The sequence below is a fragment of the Dicentrarchus labrax genome, unplaced genomic scaffold, assembly GCF_905237075.1.
Source record: "Dicentrarchus labrax unplaced genomic scaffold, dlabrax2021, whole genome shotgun sequence".
In the NCBI taxonomy this organism is placed as follows: Eukaryota; Metazoa; Chordata; class Actinopteri; family Moronidae; genus Dicentrarchus; species Dicentrarchus labrax.
The window spans coordinates 8066396-8084008 of record NW_026136704.1 but is presented as its reverse complement, the minus strand read 5'-3'; the positions used below and the strand labels follow the sequence as shown (position 1 = coordinate 8084008).

Sequence of the window (17613 nt, the reverse complement as noted above, 5' to 3'; positions counted from 1 at the left end):
ATTTTTCATGTTGGCTGTTGATTAATATGAAGCCAAAAGGTGTGTGTGTGTGTGTGTGTGTGTGTGTGTGTGTGTGTGTGTGTGGTGTGTGTGTGTGTGTGTGTGTGTTTGCAGGCGCCACTTTGCAAACTGCAGGATCATCAGACTTCGGCCTGTGCTTTTATTTTGAATCTTTTCTTGCCCTTAGACACACACACACACACACACACACACACTCTCATGGTTGGAGTCTGCAGAGACCAATCGTGTGATTTTTTTAATTGATGGCGGCGTTAATACGACGCTCTCAAGTGCCTGATAAAGTTGGAGCAACACTTATTTGCCACTTATTAAATATTAATGATGGAGTAGCGATGCGGCAGTATTAGCTGAAGCAGAGTGTGAGGACTGAGGGGTAGCTGGTAGTTGGAGGGGCAGACTGGGAATGATACAGGAATTGTTTTTTGCTTGCTTGTTTACCAGAGATAAAGTCGTGGGCTGGGGCTTCCAGAACATACGGGTACCCTGCCCCTGGAGGACAAATAGACCACATAACATAGTTAAACACATGCAGCGTCCCTCCATGTGTGTCATCTTCTGGATACACAGTCTCCACCCCACAAACACAATCCATCCTTCATTTTTAAACAAGTTTTTTTTTTTTTTTTTTTTTTAAAAAAGTAGAAGAAAAATCTCTCTCTTCATCCATTTTTCTACACAACATTATTAGTTTGTGATGGATGTCAGCCCTGCGCAAACTCAGCAGCACGACAAATGAACGTGCGGCAGAGGAGAGAGGGTACGAAGGAGTGATGGGAGAGCGCAATCCCTGCGACAGAGAAGGATAAGTGTTGGAAGAGCAGTGATGAGGGGAGGAGGAGGGGAGAGGAGGAGATAAGGAGGAGGAGAAAATAAGACGAAAAGGCAGGACATACAGAAGGAGAGAATCAGAAATACTTTAATAATCCCAGGGGGAAATTATTTAAGGAGGAAATAAAAGACAGGCAGTTTAAAAATAAGTGTAGGTGATGAATGATTCAGCACTCAGGTAATTGATGGCATGATCACATAGAGCAGAACATACACTAATATTGGATTAATGGATGAGAGTTGCCACCAGTTAATATTTATTTTTAAAGCTGACCATGCCCAAGAACAGTGATTGTCCAGTCACAGCTTAGCAACCGTAACTAGGCACAGCAGGCCTGTCAAGCTTTAGATTTCTCCACATGTTGAAATGGTGTGCATGAGTATTTAAATAAGACCAACATTCAATGTCGATTGATTGATTCTTAGTAGCATCGCGATTCTTGCTTGAACGATGAAACACATTGATATCAGAATCAAATGGAATCGTGACATTCCCACCCCTAGCTTGGTGGATGATGCTTTCTTTTTATTCCCAAAACCAAACACACAAATGCAAACAAATAGATTAATACATGTGTTTACCTGCTCTAACAAGATGCAAACATTAGCATGCTCAGCTAACGAGCATCTTGTGTGAAAGTACGAACATTACAGTAAAAATCTAACCAATGTTTTTCCTAAAGTAAGCTTAATCAGCTACCATGTGAGAATAACAAAGGTTGACAGGTGTAGCAACAGTAACTATAGGGGATGGGGCTTAATGAATTCTGGTCAATTATCCATTTTAATGTTAAAATAGTTTAGACATTCACCACTTCCTTCAGGGTTATAAATGTCTATTAATTTTTTTCTTATATAATGACAAAACTGTAAAAATCTCACCAGAAATATTCTTACAATAAAACATGATGATTTGAAATCTAATCAAAATTCAATGAGAATGATTTGAGGTTAAGGTCTTGGCCTGCCAGTGCAGTATTGATCAGTACATTAAATGTCAGTCAAACATCCATCATTACTGGATGATATTCCATTTTCAAAATAAAGGTCCACTAGGGACAAACTGATATATCTGCTTATGTCAAACAATGAAACTCGCATCAGGACGTTTTCAAAAGTCCCATTTGTTTGTTTCTCCCATACAGATCCCATTTTTATGAAGATAAGAAAAGATAAAACGTTTTCGGCGAAGTCTGGATACACACCTGCAAATATGGAAAAGTGTGTGTGTGTGTGTGTGTGTGTGTGTGTGTGTGTTGTGGATTGGCTCTGGGTTCATTGATGATTAGAGAGTAATAACTCAGGACATGGGGCTCAGATGGATGGAGAGAGAGGGAGAGAGAGGGATACACCAACACACACACACACACACACACTTCAGATTATACCCAGTGTTGAAGAGGGGGTGGGTGGAGGAGGAGGTGATGGATTGCAGTGGGAGTGAAGCAAGCTGAGTGGTGAGAAAGGATGGAGAGGAACAGGAAAAGAAGAGAGGTCACTTGAGTGGAGGAGGGAGAAGAAGAAAATGGAAAAAAGAATAGGAGGAGATCCGGGCAGAGTAAGAAAAAAGAAAGGGAAAAGGAGATGAGGAGTAGAGCAGATGGAGGAGAAAGTGGTTGAAAAGATAGAAACAAAGAGGAGATAGAAGGCGAGGAAGAGAAGCGATACAGGATCAGAGGATAAAAGAAAAGTAGGAAATCATTATCAATTTAAGAGGAAGGAAGAAGTATGAGGAAGGAAGGGAAGGAGGGGGAAAAAAACACAGCAGGAACTTGAAACCAGAGAGCAGAAAAGATCAGGCGAGATCGAAACACAGACATAAAAAAAACTGCAAAGTAACCTAAAAGTAGGACGCTGACTTCACCGCGGCCTTTGGTGTTTAATAACCATCGATTTTAAAGCGAGAGGAGCCGGCTATAAAAGCCACATGTTGATACTACAGTCCACACACATAAAAATTAATGATGGCATTAATAAAACTTTGGCCTGCCTGGTTACAGCTGCTGTAAAGACTGTCAACAACTCACACACACACACACACACCTTACTGATTTATACATCTGCACTCGAACCGCTGGACTAATTCACCTAAAAGTGCAGTTAATTAGGGAATAAACCTGCTTTTACTGTATCTACCCACTGACTCGACATAAAAGTGAGTGTACTACAGTTTGATCTCTAAACATAACAAAACCATGATAGATTTCAGGGGGATGAATCAAGGTTTTCTCTTTAAAATTGCATATTTTAATAGATTTGCATTAATTCAATTCTATTTCCCATGGTATCAGTATAGGCAGTAGACTTTTATATTAACTGTATTTTCATTCCTCTCCTGCCTTTACCAGTTTTGTATATTTTAGAAGAATGGACCGCACTCTTCCTCCTCTCAACGTGTTTGAATTGTGAATTCCCCCCGCTCTCCCCCAGGTTGAGATAGAAACTCAACCTGGGTGCAGCATTACTCTTTAAAACTGCTCCCTGCAGATTTAGAAACTTGATGACTTTGGCAACCCTGCGAGTGCCTGACTGACGGTGTCACTGCTGGAAAAAGTCGGCCTGCCAATTCGTTCTCTGCTGTCAGGAGAAGACAATATGTCCAGAGAAGAGGTTTACGTGAAACTGTCATCATGGAAACTGAACAATGTACCCAGAAGAGGTTTCCTTCAGTCAAACTACACTCACACTGAGAGATCCTCTACCTATCAGTGTCGCCATTCAGCTAAGGATTGTTACTGTAGCTTATTCCGCAAGATTTTTTTCCCTTTTTGAAAGCCAATATTTCAGTAAAAATCGCACTACAACTGAACTAGAAACAGAGTTGTGTGACAAATAGTTTGCTTAGCTGACCAATGTTGGTATCACAATCATGTTAAAACTACAGTGGCTAACTTATGACTAAAGGACAAAAAGCACAATCTGTAAATACAGCGGAGACCAGGGGGTCAACTTTTTTCAGGGCCAATACAGATACAGATTATTAGTAATCAAGGAACCCGATATCAGATATTTAGAACAAATATAAATTTGCAGTAAACATTTAAATCTTAGTGGAGAAATTCTAAATAACCAGTGGTGGAGTCTAATTAAGTTCATTTATCCTCCTCAAGTACTGTGAACAAGTACAATTTTGACGTAGTTGTACTTTACTTGAGTATTTCCATTTTATACTACTTTATACTTTCAAGACTTTGAATACAGGACTTTCACTTGTAACAAAGTATTTTTACACTGTGGTATTTCTACTTTTACTTTACTTAAACGATCAGTTGCAGGGCTGTAACTAAACTGTCTAATCTGTCAATAATTTTCTCGATTATTTGATTAGTTGTTTGGTCTGTAAAATGTCAGAAAATGGTAAAAAATGTTGATCACTACTTCCCAAAAGGTGACGTCCTCAAATGTCTTATTTTGTCCACAACATTATTCAGTTTACTGTCATAGAGGACTAAAGAAACCACATTTGGGAAGCTAAAATCAAATAATTTATTTTCTTTAAAAAAATGATTCAAAACAGTTGTGGATTTATTCAAAATCTGACAGCTAATCGACTAATTGTTGCAGCTGCAACTGGTTGATTATAAAAATGCTATAAAATGTAAAAATACTGAAAAATAGTCCATATTTCCCAGTTGACACTGAATACAGCAGCTTCCTCCTCCAGCCTGTCTGCCCATGGATGAAACTGAATGTGTCTGTTTGGCAGCGTTTCCGCTCTGGCTGTATGTCGGAGTAACCGCAGGAATTCTAAATCAGACATCTGGCACCCTGGGACAGGTGTATGGATAATAAATATGATGTCACCATCTTAATGATCCCAGCTTGTGTTGCTATGGGTGCCATCTTGGCTCAACCTGCTGTCCCAGAGATGGCAAAATCAATGTACGATAAGCTAACACTGTGGCGAGTGACCATTCTCTCTGCTGACACACACGCTAGACCAGCGCCACAACCTCAACAAGTAAAAGCAATGGAGAATAGAAGTCCAAGATCACCACACACACACACACACACACACACACACACACAATCTGCTAGAGTGGCACTGAATCAAATATTGATCAGTGGCCCATGTCTCCTTGGTTACTTGATATATTAAAGTGAAAGTTCCCTCAAACACACACAATCAACCACACAAGCAGCAGTTTAACAGTGTGTGTGTGTGTGTGTGTGTGTGTGTGTGTGTGTGTGTGTGTGTGTGTTTGAGAGTTGTGTTACTTTCTGGACTTGGCCGGCAGCTGATTGTGAATGACGTCTGTACACCCCCACAGTGCGTCAGCGTGGTCCAACACACACGGGCATTAACATGGCTCACGTATATATTCAAAAAGCACGAGTGTGTTTTAGTGAGTGCATGTAAATGGTGTGTGTACTTCAATCATTTGCCAGGTTAATGTTGCCCATTCACTGCTGATTTGGTAAATGCAGTCCATGCTGAAGTGATATAGTCATAAACCATAATCCAATCACGCTCCAGTCTTCGGTACATTACCTTGATCACAGCTATAATTTGAAAACTTTGTGTTTCAAGTGGCCACAGGTAAAAAACATGAAAAAAAACACGAGTGCATGGACAGAGATTTTTGCGATAGGAACATTACAATCAGTGGGTGCATAAGTACATGTTATATGTGGGTAGTTCCCACTGTGAAGCACATGTAAAAATGCATGTGCTTCACAAGCTGCCACATGCACAGCCTGATGTAAAGCCTCCAACAGTTTTATGGTAAGATGTTCAGAGCTGAACAACTTAAGTAACTTAATTGGCAGAAATTTTCGTAATCAATTAATCATTTAAGTCATTTATGAAGCAAAATTGCTAACCATTAGTTGGTTCAAGGTGCTGGAATGTGAGCATTAGTAGTTTTTTTGTCTTTGTAAATTGAATACTTTATGGTTTTGGGATTTGGTCGAGAGAAATAAGCTATTTGAAAAATTTGGTCTATTCTATTATCATTTTTTACTTTGAACAACAGATCCCATAACTGGGCGCTTTGGGGGATGTAAACAGGAAGTATAATGTTGCCATGGAGTCAGTTAGTTATGCTGTTATCCGTTTACATTTTGGCCACCAATAAAAGTATGCCGGATTAGCTATTAGTGGTTGTTGTCTGCAGTGCACCCTTGGATGTACATACAACTATCACGGGATTACTGATACTGAGGAAAACTTAAAAATGTGGTGTGCTAGAGTTTGGATTCATGGACATTGATTCACGCTGGAAATTGAAGATAATGATATCCTCAGAAAGTATAAGACACACTGAATTAAGTGCAGAATCCACTTGGTTTGGTTTGTGTTTCAGTGTAAAGAGAATGCTGCAACCAGCAGAGCAGCACTGTGGGTGTGTGTGACCAGTATGACTATTGATGAACAGACAGATAGGGACAGGAGGGAATCTTTTCACTGTCAGCCTTCACCTGAAACACTACCCCTGACAACTGAAACTGACTGCCTGACTCTAAGAAGGCAGCTTAATAGCTTTAAGACAGTCGGAGAAAGAAGAGAAAACATGGTTATCCTTCTACCTCTTAATCTCTTTATCTAACCCCTTACTTCTCCTTTCATTTCTACTGGTTAATTCATCACTGCTTGGTTTATTTATTATTCTTGTTCACTCAAGAGGTGGGATGTTTGGATATTTATTTGATAATGTTGATTTTACTGTCCAATTCAGAATTTAAATTCCAAATGTGTGTTTAGCTAATCCTTGCTTAACTGCTGTGACAACATGTCAGAAGGAATTAGAAGGCTGGAAACACACACACATGCATGCACACACACACACACACACACCTGCAGGTGCACTCGTATGCACTTATGCACTCTCACACACTCCAGCACACGCGCACACACACAGGTGTGCACAAAATACATGAACCTGCACCCTACGCATGTCACCAACGCGGCAACACGGGACGTGTGATTGGTTAACGAGTATTAAAGTGTGCGTGTGTTTGTGTGCATGTGTGTATGTGTGTGTGTGTGTGTCCTGTGACACATGTTTTCATTCTTTTTCGTTTTCATCAGGTGCTTTTCTGCTCTGCCTTTTCAATCCAGCTTTTACACTACCGATGGATGGGTGAGTGGAGGGATATAGAGCGGGATGATGGGAAATGGGAGAACAAAGTGAAGGAGAGGAAGAAAGGGGAGATGTGAGGAGATGAAAATAGAGGAGAGGAGACGAAGAAAGCAGACAACGGAAAGGGGAAAAAAAGTAAAGGAAAAGAACGGAAAGAAGATAAGAGCATGTGAGCAACTGTTGGTCGCTAGGCGCCTGCCGGTCACCATAGCAACATGCCGCACCATGCTGAGCTCCTGCTGACATCACACCTGTTGAAGCAAAACGCTCTGTGTCTGTGAGTGAGTGTGTGTGTGTGTGTGTCTTGGAACCAATTAAATGACATAGCGGTGCAGGTGGACTGAGGGAGAGAAACAGAAAGACAGACGGGGGGAGGAAAAAAGAAAAGACAGCTGTGTATATTTCATCACCTCCTGGACACAGCTGCTTACACTGTGTGTGTGTGTGTGTGTGTGTGTGTGTGTGTGTGTGTGTGTGTGTGTGTGTGTGTGTGTGTGTGTGTCTTCTGGGATGCTGGGAGCCCATGTGGGAGCCCATGACATCAGCAGTGAGAGTGAATGACAGCAGCCTGAAGCCTGACTGTTTCCACACACATACACACACACACGGTTACGAAAGCTAGAGGTGACCCCCCCCCTTCCCACAGCAACAGAGAGAAAGAAAGAAAGAGACAATGAGATGGAGAGATAAAAATAGATATTTCATTATCTGAATGTTTCTCTTTTGTTACAAGACAAAAACATGATCTTTGACTTTATTCAGTTTGGACAAATTAATGCAGGAAAATGTTGAATTCAACTAAGAAAAAGAGAAACAGAGAGAAAGAAACAGTGAAAGAGGAAATAGTGACAATGGGGATGATCGGAATTTACTTTGGCAACTCCCATCAGATCACTAAAGACACACGTGTGGATAAATAAAGCTCGACAGGGATTTGAAATTGGTGCATCACTGAGTTACCTTCTACTGCTGCACTGTGTGTGTGTGTGTGTGTGTGTGTGTGTGTGTGTGTGTGTGTGTGTGTGTGTGTGTGTGTGTGTATGTTTGTTTGTGTACGTGTATGTGTTTGTGTGTCAGGGCAAGAAGTTCCTCTTGTCAGCTGAATATTTCATGTCCGATCTCATGTCTGAGCTCTTTTAACAGAATTCGTTATGCTGCATGCGCACACGCACACGCACGCACGCACGCACGCACGCACGCACGCACGCACGCACACACACACACAGAGTAATGTAATCACACTGCTTGTGTAACCCTTACCTTTTAACCCTGTCCGGTGCTGGGATTCAATTTAAAATGGTCAGTCTCAAATGAGACGCAGTATCTTTATGCCATCAACCTTTAGAGCACAGTAACACACGGGAAATTCAATTGTTTCACCTGCGATGACCAAACAGAATGAAATTACTTTGGTGGCTACATCAGGAAATTATATTAAGGTTAACCTCACCCCAATATTTACATTAGATGTGAAATGGCAAAAATACTTGATGGTTTATGGAGAATATATTTGCATGTGTCTAACTGATGAACCAAGAACAGGCGGGTTGGCTGAGGCTGAGAAGATGCTCCCTGAAGCCCAGAGATTATACACCTGAGCACAAGTGCGCTTGTGTAACACACACACACACACACACACACACACACACACACACACACACACACACACACACAGCACCAGAGGAAGAGAGTACGGCCAGGATCTCACTCCCTGGCCGTACTCTCTTCCTCCGGTTTTATTTCTACCCAGACCCTTCCACCTTCCACCTAAAAGTGCCTTTGTGAAGCTCAATGCTGCACCCTGCTGGCCAGCTGACACAATAACAAGCTATCCCAAAGGACTACACTGGGTGGTTGAACAGCCAACAGTCAGTGAAAACACCGTCTGTTAATCCTTGTGGCACTTGTTTTCCAGTTTGTGGTCTTCAAATGGAGGCGGTGTGGGTATGAAAACCCATCCGGCTTTGCTGCTTTAAATTTCCAGTTTCCCTTATGAGGCCAGAACGTTTTACAGGAGTGATGGTTTTAATTTGGTTTATATACAAATCTTAGAGATAATTATCCTGACTTTCATGGGGCAGAAAAGTGGACAGGCACCAACAGTTATTCAACTAATGCATTTCAGTAGAATATTTGGGTACTTGTACTTGAATATATCAATATTATGCTACTTTCAAACTCTACTCCACTTGGGCTGTGTATTGGCATGAATCTGGCGATATGATACATATATATTCAATGTATAGCAATATATGGTGATACTGCAAGCAAGTATTGCAATATGCAATATTTGCAGTCATAGTATAGAGAACATAGCACTTTTTCATGCAACCAGAACAGTTAGATCTGTACTGTGTTTATCAGTCGCTGTAACATCCAACATCACAGCCTTCAGTTTATGTTTACAACTTTTCTGCAGAATGAGTACATTAAGCCCATAATAGCTGAGTGAAAGATCTGAGTACTTCTTCCACTTTCCACCTCTGAAGACAGGTGACCAAACCTGGAAGGTCCCAGCTGTTCTGCCTAGCTGACATTTTGTGATCAAGGTGCCCCGTGAAGAGTGGGCATATTTACTACTGAAAATAGTTGGCAAACCTTGTTAAATTGAGATATTTTTAGCAGCAGCACAGCTCTGCAAATAGCAATGTCAACTGGTCACTCACTCTGCTTATATGTTCAAACCACTTTGTTCTAGCTGGGGGAAAGAAACTAAACTGTAGATGCCAACACAAATAAAATGCTCTTTCAAAATGGTTGGTCGCAGCAGGGAGTCCTGTATAAAAAGCTATGAACAACAGCTACTGGAGCACTCAGCTCCCTGTGGTATCTGTATCCTTAAGATTGTTTGCTAGATAGCAGATAAGTCTCCATTATCATTGGCTAATTAATCACCTCCATCCAAAACTGAGGAACATGAAGAAGTCAGTTGACCAACTTGTGACCCAGCTACCAAGAAAACTACAACTTTAAATCAGAAGTACAGTAGATTGGGACAGCAATGGGGAACTTGTATGATTACTCTATATGCTCTATTATATATAGCTGATAACGTCATACAACAGCACACCTATTAGGAGATTAAATAAGTTAAATGGTTGCCAAATTTAAGTAACAATTGCATTGGTGGAGGTTAACCATTCAAAGTACAAATTAATGAATATAAACTGGTTGCAAAATCAATACAATATGTCACATGGCTGAATTTTGCCTGATAAAATAATATACCTCAGTTAAATAGCTGTTAATGACAACTCCACAACACTTTTCTACTGAATGCTCAGAATATTTCAACAAAAAGAATAACCAAGATGTCATTAGATTACAGTAATCGCAATCACTGAGGCAGTTTTCACTGAAGACCTGAACAGCTACTCTTGGTTGCAAACTGCACCCGCTGACACATTACCTACAGGTAGAAAACTGCAGGTAAAGCAGCTTTATGAAAGCATAACCATAAATGTCTATTTTTGAACTAATGGTTCAAAACAAGGTCCTCTGATTGTCTGATCTTGAGCAAATGTACAGCTCCTTACAAAAAGAACCACTCTGCTTTTCCTCAGCCTCGGAAAGAGCAAAGGTGGCCTGGCTGATGATGCACGACAGGGTCCTGTCTCATAAGGAAATGATAGATGTGGAGTCTAGCTGTAGAGGCAGAACCAGTCAAGCCTTAAAAGTCACCAGTTAAAAGCTAGAAATTAAACGTATAAATTCTAAAAGGTGGCATACTGGGCTCCAGGTCCAGGAGCTGCAGATATCAGTCACTTTTAAAGAAAACTATAACCAGTACACTTTTTTATTTTTCCAAGCTTTACAGTTTACAAAAAGGTAAACTTGCTCTCAAGAGTTTTGACTGTAATCTGTGCTAAACATGTGATTCATTGTAATGATAATGACATGATAAGAATGATTAAATAGGATCCTTTTCTGTGATTGTGGTAGCCTACTATAACACTGTCACTGCTTTTCCATGATGTCCTTCCATCTAGGGTTCTTGAAAACCTTCCTGTTGCTATGTAACTTTTTTTTTTTATGTTGTAAGAGCTTTTAAATACACCTACATGCCAATTGTCGTGCCAGCTCATGGGGCCAATTTTAGATAATAGAAGGCAATGGAACGTTCTGGTGCTGGTAAAACCAAGAAGCAGCTTGATTTGAGTTGGTTTGAAGATTTCAGACAGACTGCGTAAACTGCGTAACTGATGTCTTAATTCTGTGTTTGTGTGTTTGGACTGCTTATCTAAAAACAGACATCCTTAAACTGAGCTCTGCCTGGTAAAACTAAGGGGAATATGAGGGGGAAATACAAAACACACTGTTCTTTCACTTTCTATTGATGATTACCTTAAAATCAATACAATAAATGAACTGAAAATGCATTACATTTAAATTTCTGGCTTAAAAAGTAGCTTACTGCTACTCTATTAAACAAAATGAATGTGTGTGAATCAAACTGAACCCTTTAAATTACAGGAAACAAACTTAAATTCAGTGTTAGCCAGAGCTGGCCGTCGCCATCTCACCAGCTAGCTTTAACTGGATTTAGCTCTGTTTGGTCGGATTTTTTCAGCTCTGTTTTGTAGTTACTGCAAGTTTAACCTGTTTCTTGATATCATCAATTTTTGGCATTTTGGTTTTGCATGTACCTTAGACTAGTATTACTATCCAAATATACTTTTTTATGTGGCAATTAGACCTTAAGAGATGTTTGTTTTATCAACAAAATTAGCGAAAATTGTAAATGTTGTGTCATATAAATTTAAATAATCACAATTATACTGATTGTTCTTCGCCAGTTCTGAAGGGATTAATGCTCCCAAGTCCCAAAAACTTCATACAATTCAAATATTTGACAAGCATTAAAGCTGACAGTGTACACATATTAACAGGCTCTACAGTACACTGAACTGCCAGCAGCATCTTGTGACTGAAATATGTCTGTCTGCTACCCCGCTGGCCACAATTACAGAGGCGCTACCTGTTGTTCCAGCCGCTCTGCTGTCATTACATTTCGCCGTGAACAATGCCTGGAGCTGCTGGGACAGACTGTCGGAGGACTCGTACCAGCATATCAAGTCACACACACACACACACACACACACACACACACACACACACTGTTAACACACAGTTAAAATGATGACAGCTCCTCCTGGGCTGGGCTGTACAGATGATAGGCTGGAGATTCTGCTGCTGGCTGCAACATTCAGCATCATTAAACACCAGCAAATGAAAAGGAAGATGTGTGTTGGTTTCTCCGTGTATGTGTGTCTATAAAATAAATAACAAAACAGTATGAGTGAGCAATAATAAAGAGAGATTGTGCCGATCTAAGCAAGGGAATACTGTGTATTTGTGTGTGAGAGTGAGAGTACCTCCCTGTCTCCCACAGCAGCTGCAGTCATAACCCACAGCAGCAAAGAAAGATCAGTGTGTGTGTGTGTGTGTGTGTGTGTGTGTGTGTGTGTGTGTGTGTGTGTGTGTGTGTGTGTGTGTGTGTGTGACTTTATATTTACATATATTTTCAGCCAGTCGCCTCTTGTTTAATGCCTATACCTCACTCTGTGTGTGTTTACATTTGCCTTTTTCTCATGCAGAGAGAAAAGTGTGTGTGTGGCTGCAGTGCCATCCAGATCAAATCTCTCGTGCTTGAAGCTACCTGCTGTGGGACAAATCAATTCAATTGCCGGCATTATTGTGTCCCCATCCTTATAGAGAGGATGAGGAAGAGGGAGATGGATAGCTGACTCATCAGCCGCCAGTGAAACAACAGCGAAACTCATCACCGAGATGAGAGCAGAGGACACACACACACACACACCTGCAGCATTTAGGACAAAAGAGGGTCTATGAGAGATTAGTTCTTGGTGCACTGAGCACTTCTTAACAGCAGAGGGCGCCCCATTTACACAGAACAGGCAGCTGCACGGGAAAAAAACCTTACTAAAACCTTACTGACATGCTCAACAGCACTTCAGCAGTGATTTGAGCAGAGGACACATGTGACTATGGCTAATCTATAGCTTTAGGTTACTGATGACTTACGCCAACTCCCCCATCCTGGTCACTGGATGCCATGTTATTCCATAAATAATATAGGTTCAAGTCTGTTAATACAATAGTCAGGTGCCCATATAAACACTGAAAAAAGGTTTAGCTTGCTGTAATCATTGCTCCTGTTTCTACTGGTTGTGAAGAGATCCCTTCCTAATGCACTTCTAATGTAAGAGATGGGGGCCAAACCCACAGTCTTTACTCCCTATAAAAATATATTCCAATGTATTTCAGTGTGTCTGTGTTTATACAGACACCTGACTATTGCCTTAAGACAGACCTGAAAAATTGTGAATCTCATTTAAGATGAAATACACAATCAGTGAATGATCAGTGAATCCTAAAGTTATTTTAAAAATGGAAACCCTTGTCAGATGTTTTCAAATTCTACAAAAGCTGAAGTTAGGGCCTTTATATTGTTTATCACCCAGTTGTTTGAATCTATCCCAGACCAATCTAAAACTTCTGATCATATTTCAAACAACTGCTGCTGCTGTAGGCTGCTCTCTATTACACTGGTACCACCCCTATATACACCCTTAGGCTCTGTTCACACTGCAAGCCTTAGCACTCAATTCTGATTTATTGCTCAGATCTGACTGTGTCGTTTGGCTGTTCATTTTATTTTTTTTAAAACGGCCCATATCAGATTCTAATGTGAACAGGTCACAGTCCAGAAGTGACAAGCCTGACGAACGCAGATCTAGTCAAGTCACACTGAGGGACATTGCAAAACATCAGACCTCTATCTGATTTGGACCACACGTGAAAGTGGCCCAAACCAGACCTGAAAAGGTCAGACTGCATTTCTGCTGCTCACACTGAAAAACACAGATCTGAGTCACGTATGAACAAAAATATTTCATTTGGGTCACTTGTGCCTCCAGTGTGAACAGTCTTACTGTTTATGGTGATGTTTTATGTTTCTAAACACTGCCTTATGTAAGACTGTTTTTTAGCTAAGAACACAGGGTAATACTCTTTTCTGTTTTTCAGCGTGAAACCATTAATTGCCTGTTCCCAGCCGCTGGTAAATGCTATTGAGGGAGAAGCTGTGTGAGACTTTGCCTTCAACTTTCAGTCTCAGCAGACAGAGGCAGAGAAGGAAATCCCCTGGGAAGAAGGATAGATAGAGCTATGAATGAACAACTGTGCAGCTAAACACCTGTCTCTGAGGATGACCAAATGCTCTGTGATGTGTGAGACTGTGTGTATAAATATGAATGCTTAACTTCTTTCTGGTCATTCTCTCAGCTGGCAGGTGGAGAATCAATTTGCAAATTTCTGTTTGAATATTGCAGTACAAATCTGAAAGGGCTGCTCTGTCACTCTGTTACAGAAATGTTCACAACACATGTCCCTGTATCAAGTGCATTAACACAACTTTTTAAAAAACATGTAAAAACTAATAATAAAGCCAAGATGCATACGGTTTAACTCAATCAATGTAATCTTGAAAGCAGGGAAAAGAGAAGAGGTTTGACAGAGACACAGAGACAAAAGAGAAGGAGAGAGAGATAAAAACCAGTGTGGTGATGTAGACATCCTTTGGCAAGTCCCAACACAAGACTTGTGGACAAACAAAGCTTCACCACAAACACACACCATCTGCAACTGATGCTGTGTGTGTGTCAGAGTGAGAGTGTGTGTGTGATGTTAAGTAAAATGCCTTCTCTCATCTTACACATGCATGTGAATGGTATCTCCTACCTTACAGCCTGTTGTCCTGTTATGTGTCCTATACAACCTTATCTAATCTCATTATCATCTGACACACACACACACACACACACACACACACACACACACACACACACACACACACACACACACACACACACACACACACACAATTACTGTTATCACCACCAACTCTACAAAGGTGGGGGGATGTTCACATGGATCCCTCCTTGCATTTAAATGTGGGATCATTCAGATGTCGTTCACAGATTCACAGCAAAGGATTGTTGTTGTGACGATTGTTCAGCGCAGCAGCATTTCTTCTCTTTCCCTTTCTATCCCACTGTGCAACATGATCAATGCCCCTAAAGCAAAAAGCAGTAAGGCAGTAAGTCTATTTTAGACCAGCAAAGGGCCTTTACTATTACATTCCCAACACTAAGGTAATGTTCAAATGATGTTCCCCCTTTGGGCAGTGATGCTTCAGATGGTTCAGGACGATATATGGAGCGTACACTGTTTCTATTCCTTTTACTGGGGCTGATATAATGTACTATCCAATACTAAAAGTTACCGCTATAGCTGTGGTGTAAGATTACAAGACTTTTTCTGTACTGGAGTCATCACCGAAGACATTAATGAGGCGACTCCTTTCCGTGTTCTTTGTGTTTTGAGTTCAGAAACAGTCTGCAAATTAAATTCTCTCTCCTTTCCTGCACTTCAGTATTCCTGTAAAGCTGTTTATCAAAGACATTTCCAGACTTCCCAGAATGTAATAAACCCACCACCACATACCCTATCTGAAATATCTGTCTCCAATAGCCCCAATGATCTCTGTCAGTAACACCACTGATTCATACTGGACTCATCTGGAGTTTCAGTCCCATTAGACTGCAATAAAACATGATGTTCACTGACATTAAAACGCACGTGAAAGGCTCAGTGAAACACCATTCCTGACCTTTTTAGTACCGCAGTGCACTCTGTTCCAAGGCACACCTCATTATTGACTGCTTTGTAAATATCACTGCCTAGTGTGGTGTATCATATATGAGGAGACGTAAAGAAATGGATAAAGAGGAAAACCATATCAGAACCCTAAAAACTATAATTTTAGGCTGATTTTATTACATAGTAATGAAGACAGTGGAATGTTTCTCTGTTCTAAATGGACATTCCTTGAATTTGACAGCCAGAAAAAGCTCATTAATACATTTTCTTTCCAATTGAGGCCAATTTCCATATTTGTTATAGCCACATAAAGTGGCATGGTGAGTCTCTAGTGCTAAGGTACTGAAGTGAGATAGTGTGTGAGTGCTTGTTATGTAGCAATGTATTTTATGAATTTGAACATAATAGGAAAGTTTTTGGACTTCACTTCTCAAGCTAGTTGGAAAAAGTTTCATAATTTTTTTGTCTTTTCTATCTTGTTTTTTTGGGTTTGTACAGAACCGTAAAGGGTTCATGTAGCAAAGGAGATTTTGTAAAATGGTTCTTGGAGCCACTAAAATATTGGCTCTACCCCCCAGGGCTGTTTATTTCTTTAATCAATAATTTGACTGCCTTTTGCATTGGTATTCATTCCTAGTAAAGCTGCAACACACACAAATTCTATCCTTTTAATATCAAAACTTTGTGGAAAACCTATATTTTCATTATAGATATTTATAGAGCTTTAGATTGATAAATAGCATGTTATTAATTCAGGACAATTATATTTTACAAGTATTCACGTAGTGTATCCTCAGCTCTTAAGCCTAAGATCCCTCTTGATTTCATATAGACTTCCTATTAAATGAGGCTTCCTTTATCCAAAGAATAGAATATTTTGAGTCTCTAAATATCCATAATGAAGCATTAACGCCAATTGTCCTAAACTAGAAATGATGTATACTGTATACTATCTGTTGGAACAGTTATTGCTTGTTGACCCTTTGGTATGAGACTTACTGCGACACTTGGCACAGCGTCCTTTGTCGTACTCCAGCAGGTCCAGGGTCCGGCTTCGGTCGCTGACCGATCGCCTCTGCCCGCTCTCCCTCAGCCGAGCGGCCTCCTCTTTGGCATACACCCCGAGCTCCTGGGTGTAGCGCCCATACATCTGGAAAACGACACAGTGAGGGCATTAGCTTAAGCGTTCAATGTACGCACACATTCCTCACACCCTACCAACCAGCAGAGAGAGAGAGAACGCTTATTTTTCATTTGACATTTAAAACAACCACATTGCTGGTTCTGCATCTTCCCCACTGATTAAATATGTGAATGCAGTGAGCTGGAGAAAGAAACGGGGGGGATGATGAGGTAGAGGGGGGGAGACAGTAGTAAAGACAGATACAGTGCTATCACTGCTGACTTCTAATGACCTGGAAGACCTCTGGACCATAAGGGCCAGCAGGTCAGTGTGGAAGGACAGTGAATAGCACAAAGAGCAGAACCTCCTCCGTCTCTTATTCTGTAAAAGAACCCCCTGAAAAAGATAAAAATGTATCTTTTTTTCACTTTAAGGAAACACACCCAGCCGCACAGTCTCTGCAATGAACCCAATAACTTCTCACTGGCTCCGAACCGGTGACACCAGCATAACAACTCACACGCACAAACGTACCCATCCCGAAACAACATACATGCTCTTGAACGCAGACAAATACACACATACAAAAGAAGTCAAGTCAGCAGCACAAGAGACAGGAAGCGCCAAGTTTCATACACCGCCCAGACACCAGTTCCCCCTCCCATAATGCTCCTGGGTGGTGCACAGGAACAGGGGCACTAATGACTTCCCCTTGGCCACCCGTCACAACACAGCAGGGCGTTTGCAACCCGCATCAACAGGTCAGTCAAGGTCATCAAGGCTGATTTCAGCAGCATGTGAGTTGCTGATGAGCAGAATTTGGGTATTAGCAACAACAACAATCAAAATTCACCGTTTCCATAGACCCACGTC

At 40.9% G+C, this 17613-nt stretch overlaps 1 protein-coding gene across 5 annotated transcripts in view; it reads right to left on the bottom strand.

Moving 5' to 3' along the window:
• Nucleotides 1-17613, bottom strand: part of clcn2c (chloride channel 2c) — a 159475-nt gene that overhangs the window by 94547 nt on the left and 47315 nt on the right. For 3 of the 5 annotated variants that reach the window (XM_051396517.1, XM_051396518.1, XM_051396522.1), the window contains exons 2-3: nt 16617-16767; nt 460-510 (exon numbers count right to left, since the gene is read on the bottom strand). In XM_051396517.1, the coding sequence (XP_051252477.1) occupies nt 460-510; nt 16617-16767 (202 nt within the window). The remainder of the gene's footprint in view (nt 1-459; nt 511-16616; nt 16768-17613) is intronic. The other 2 variants (XM_051396519.1, XM_051396521.1) reach the window with 1 other exon arrangement.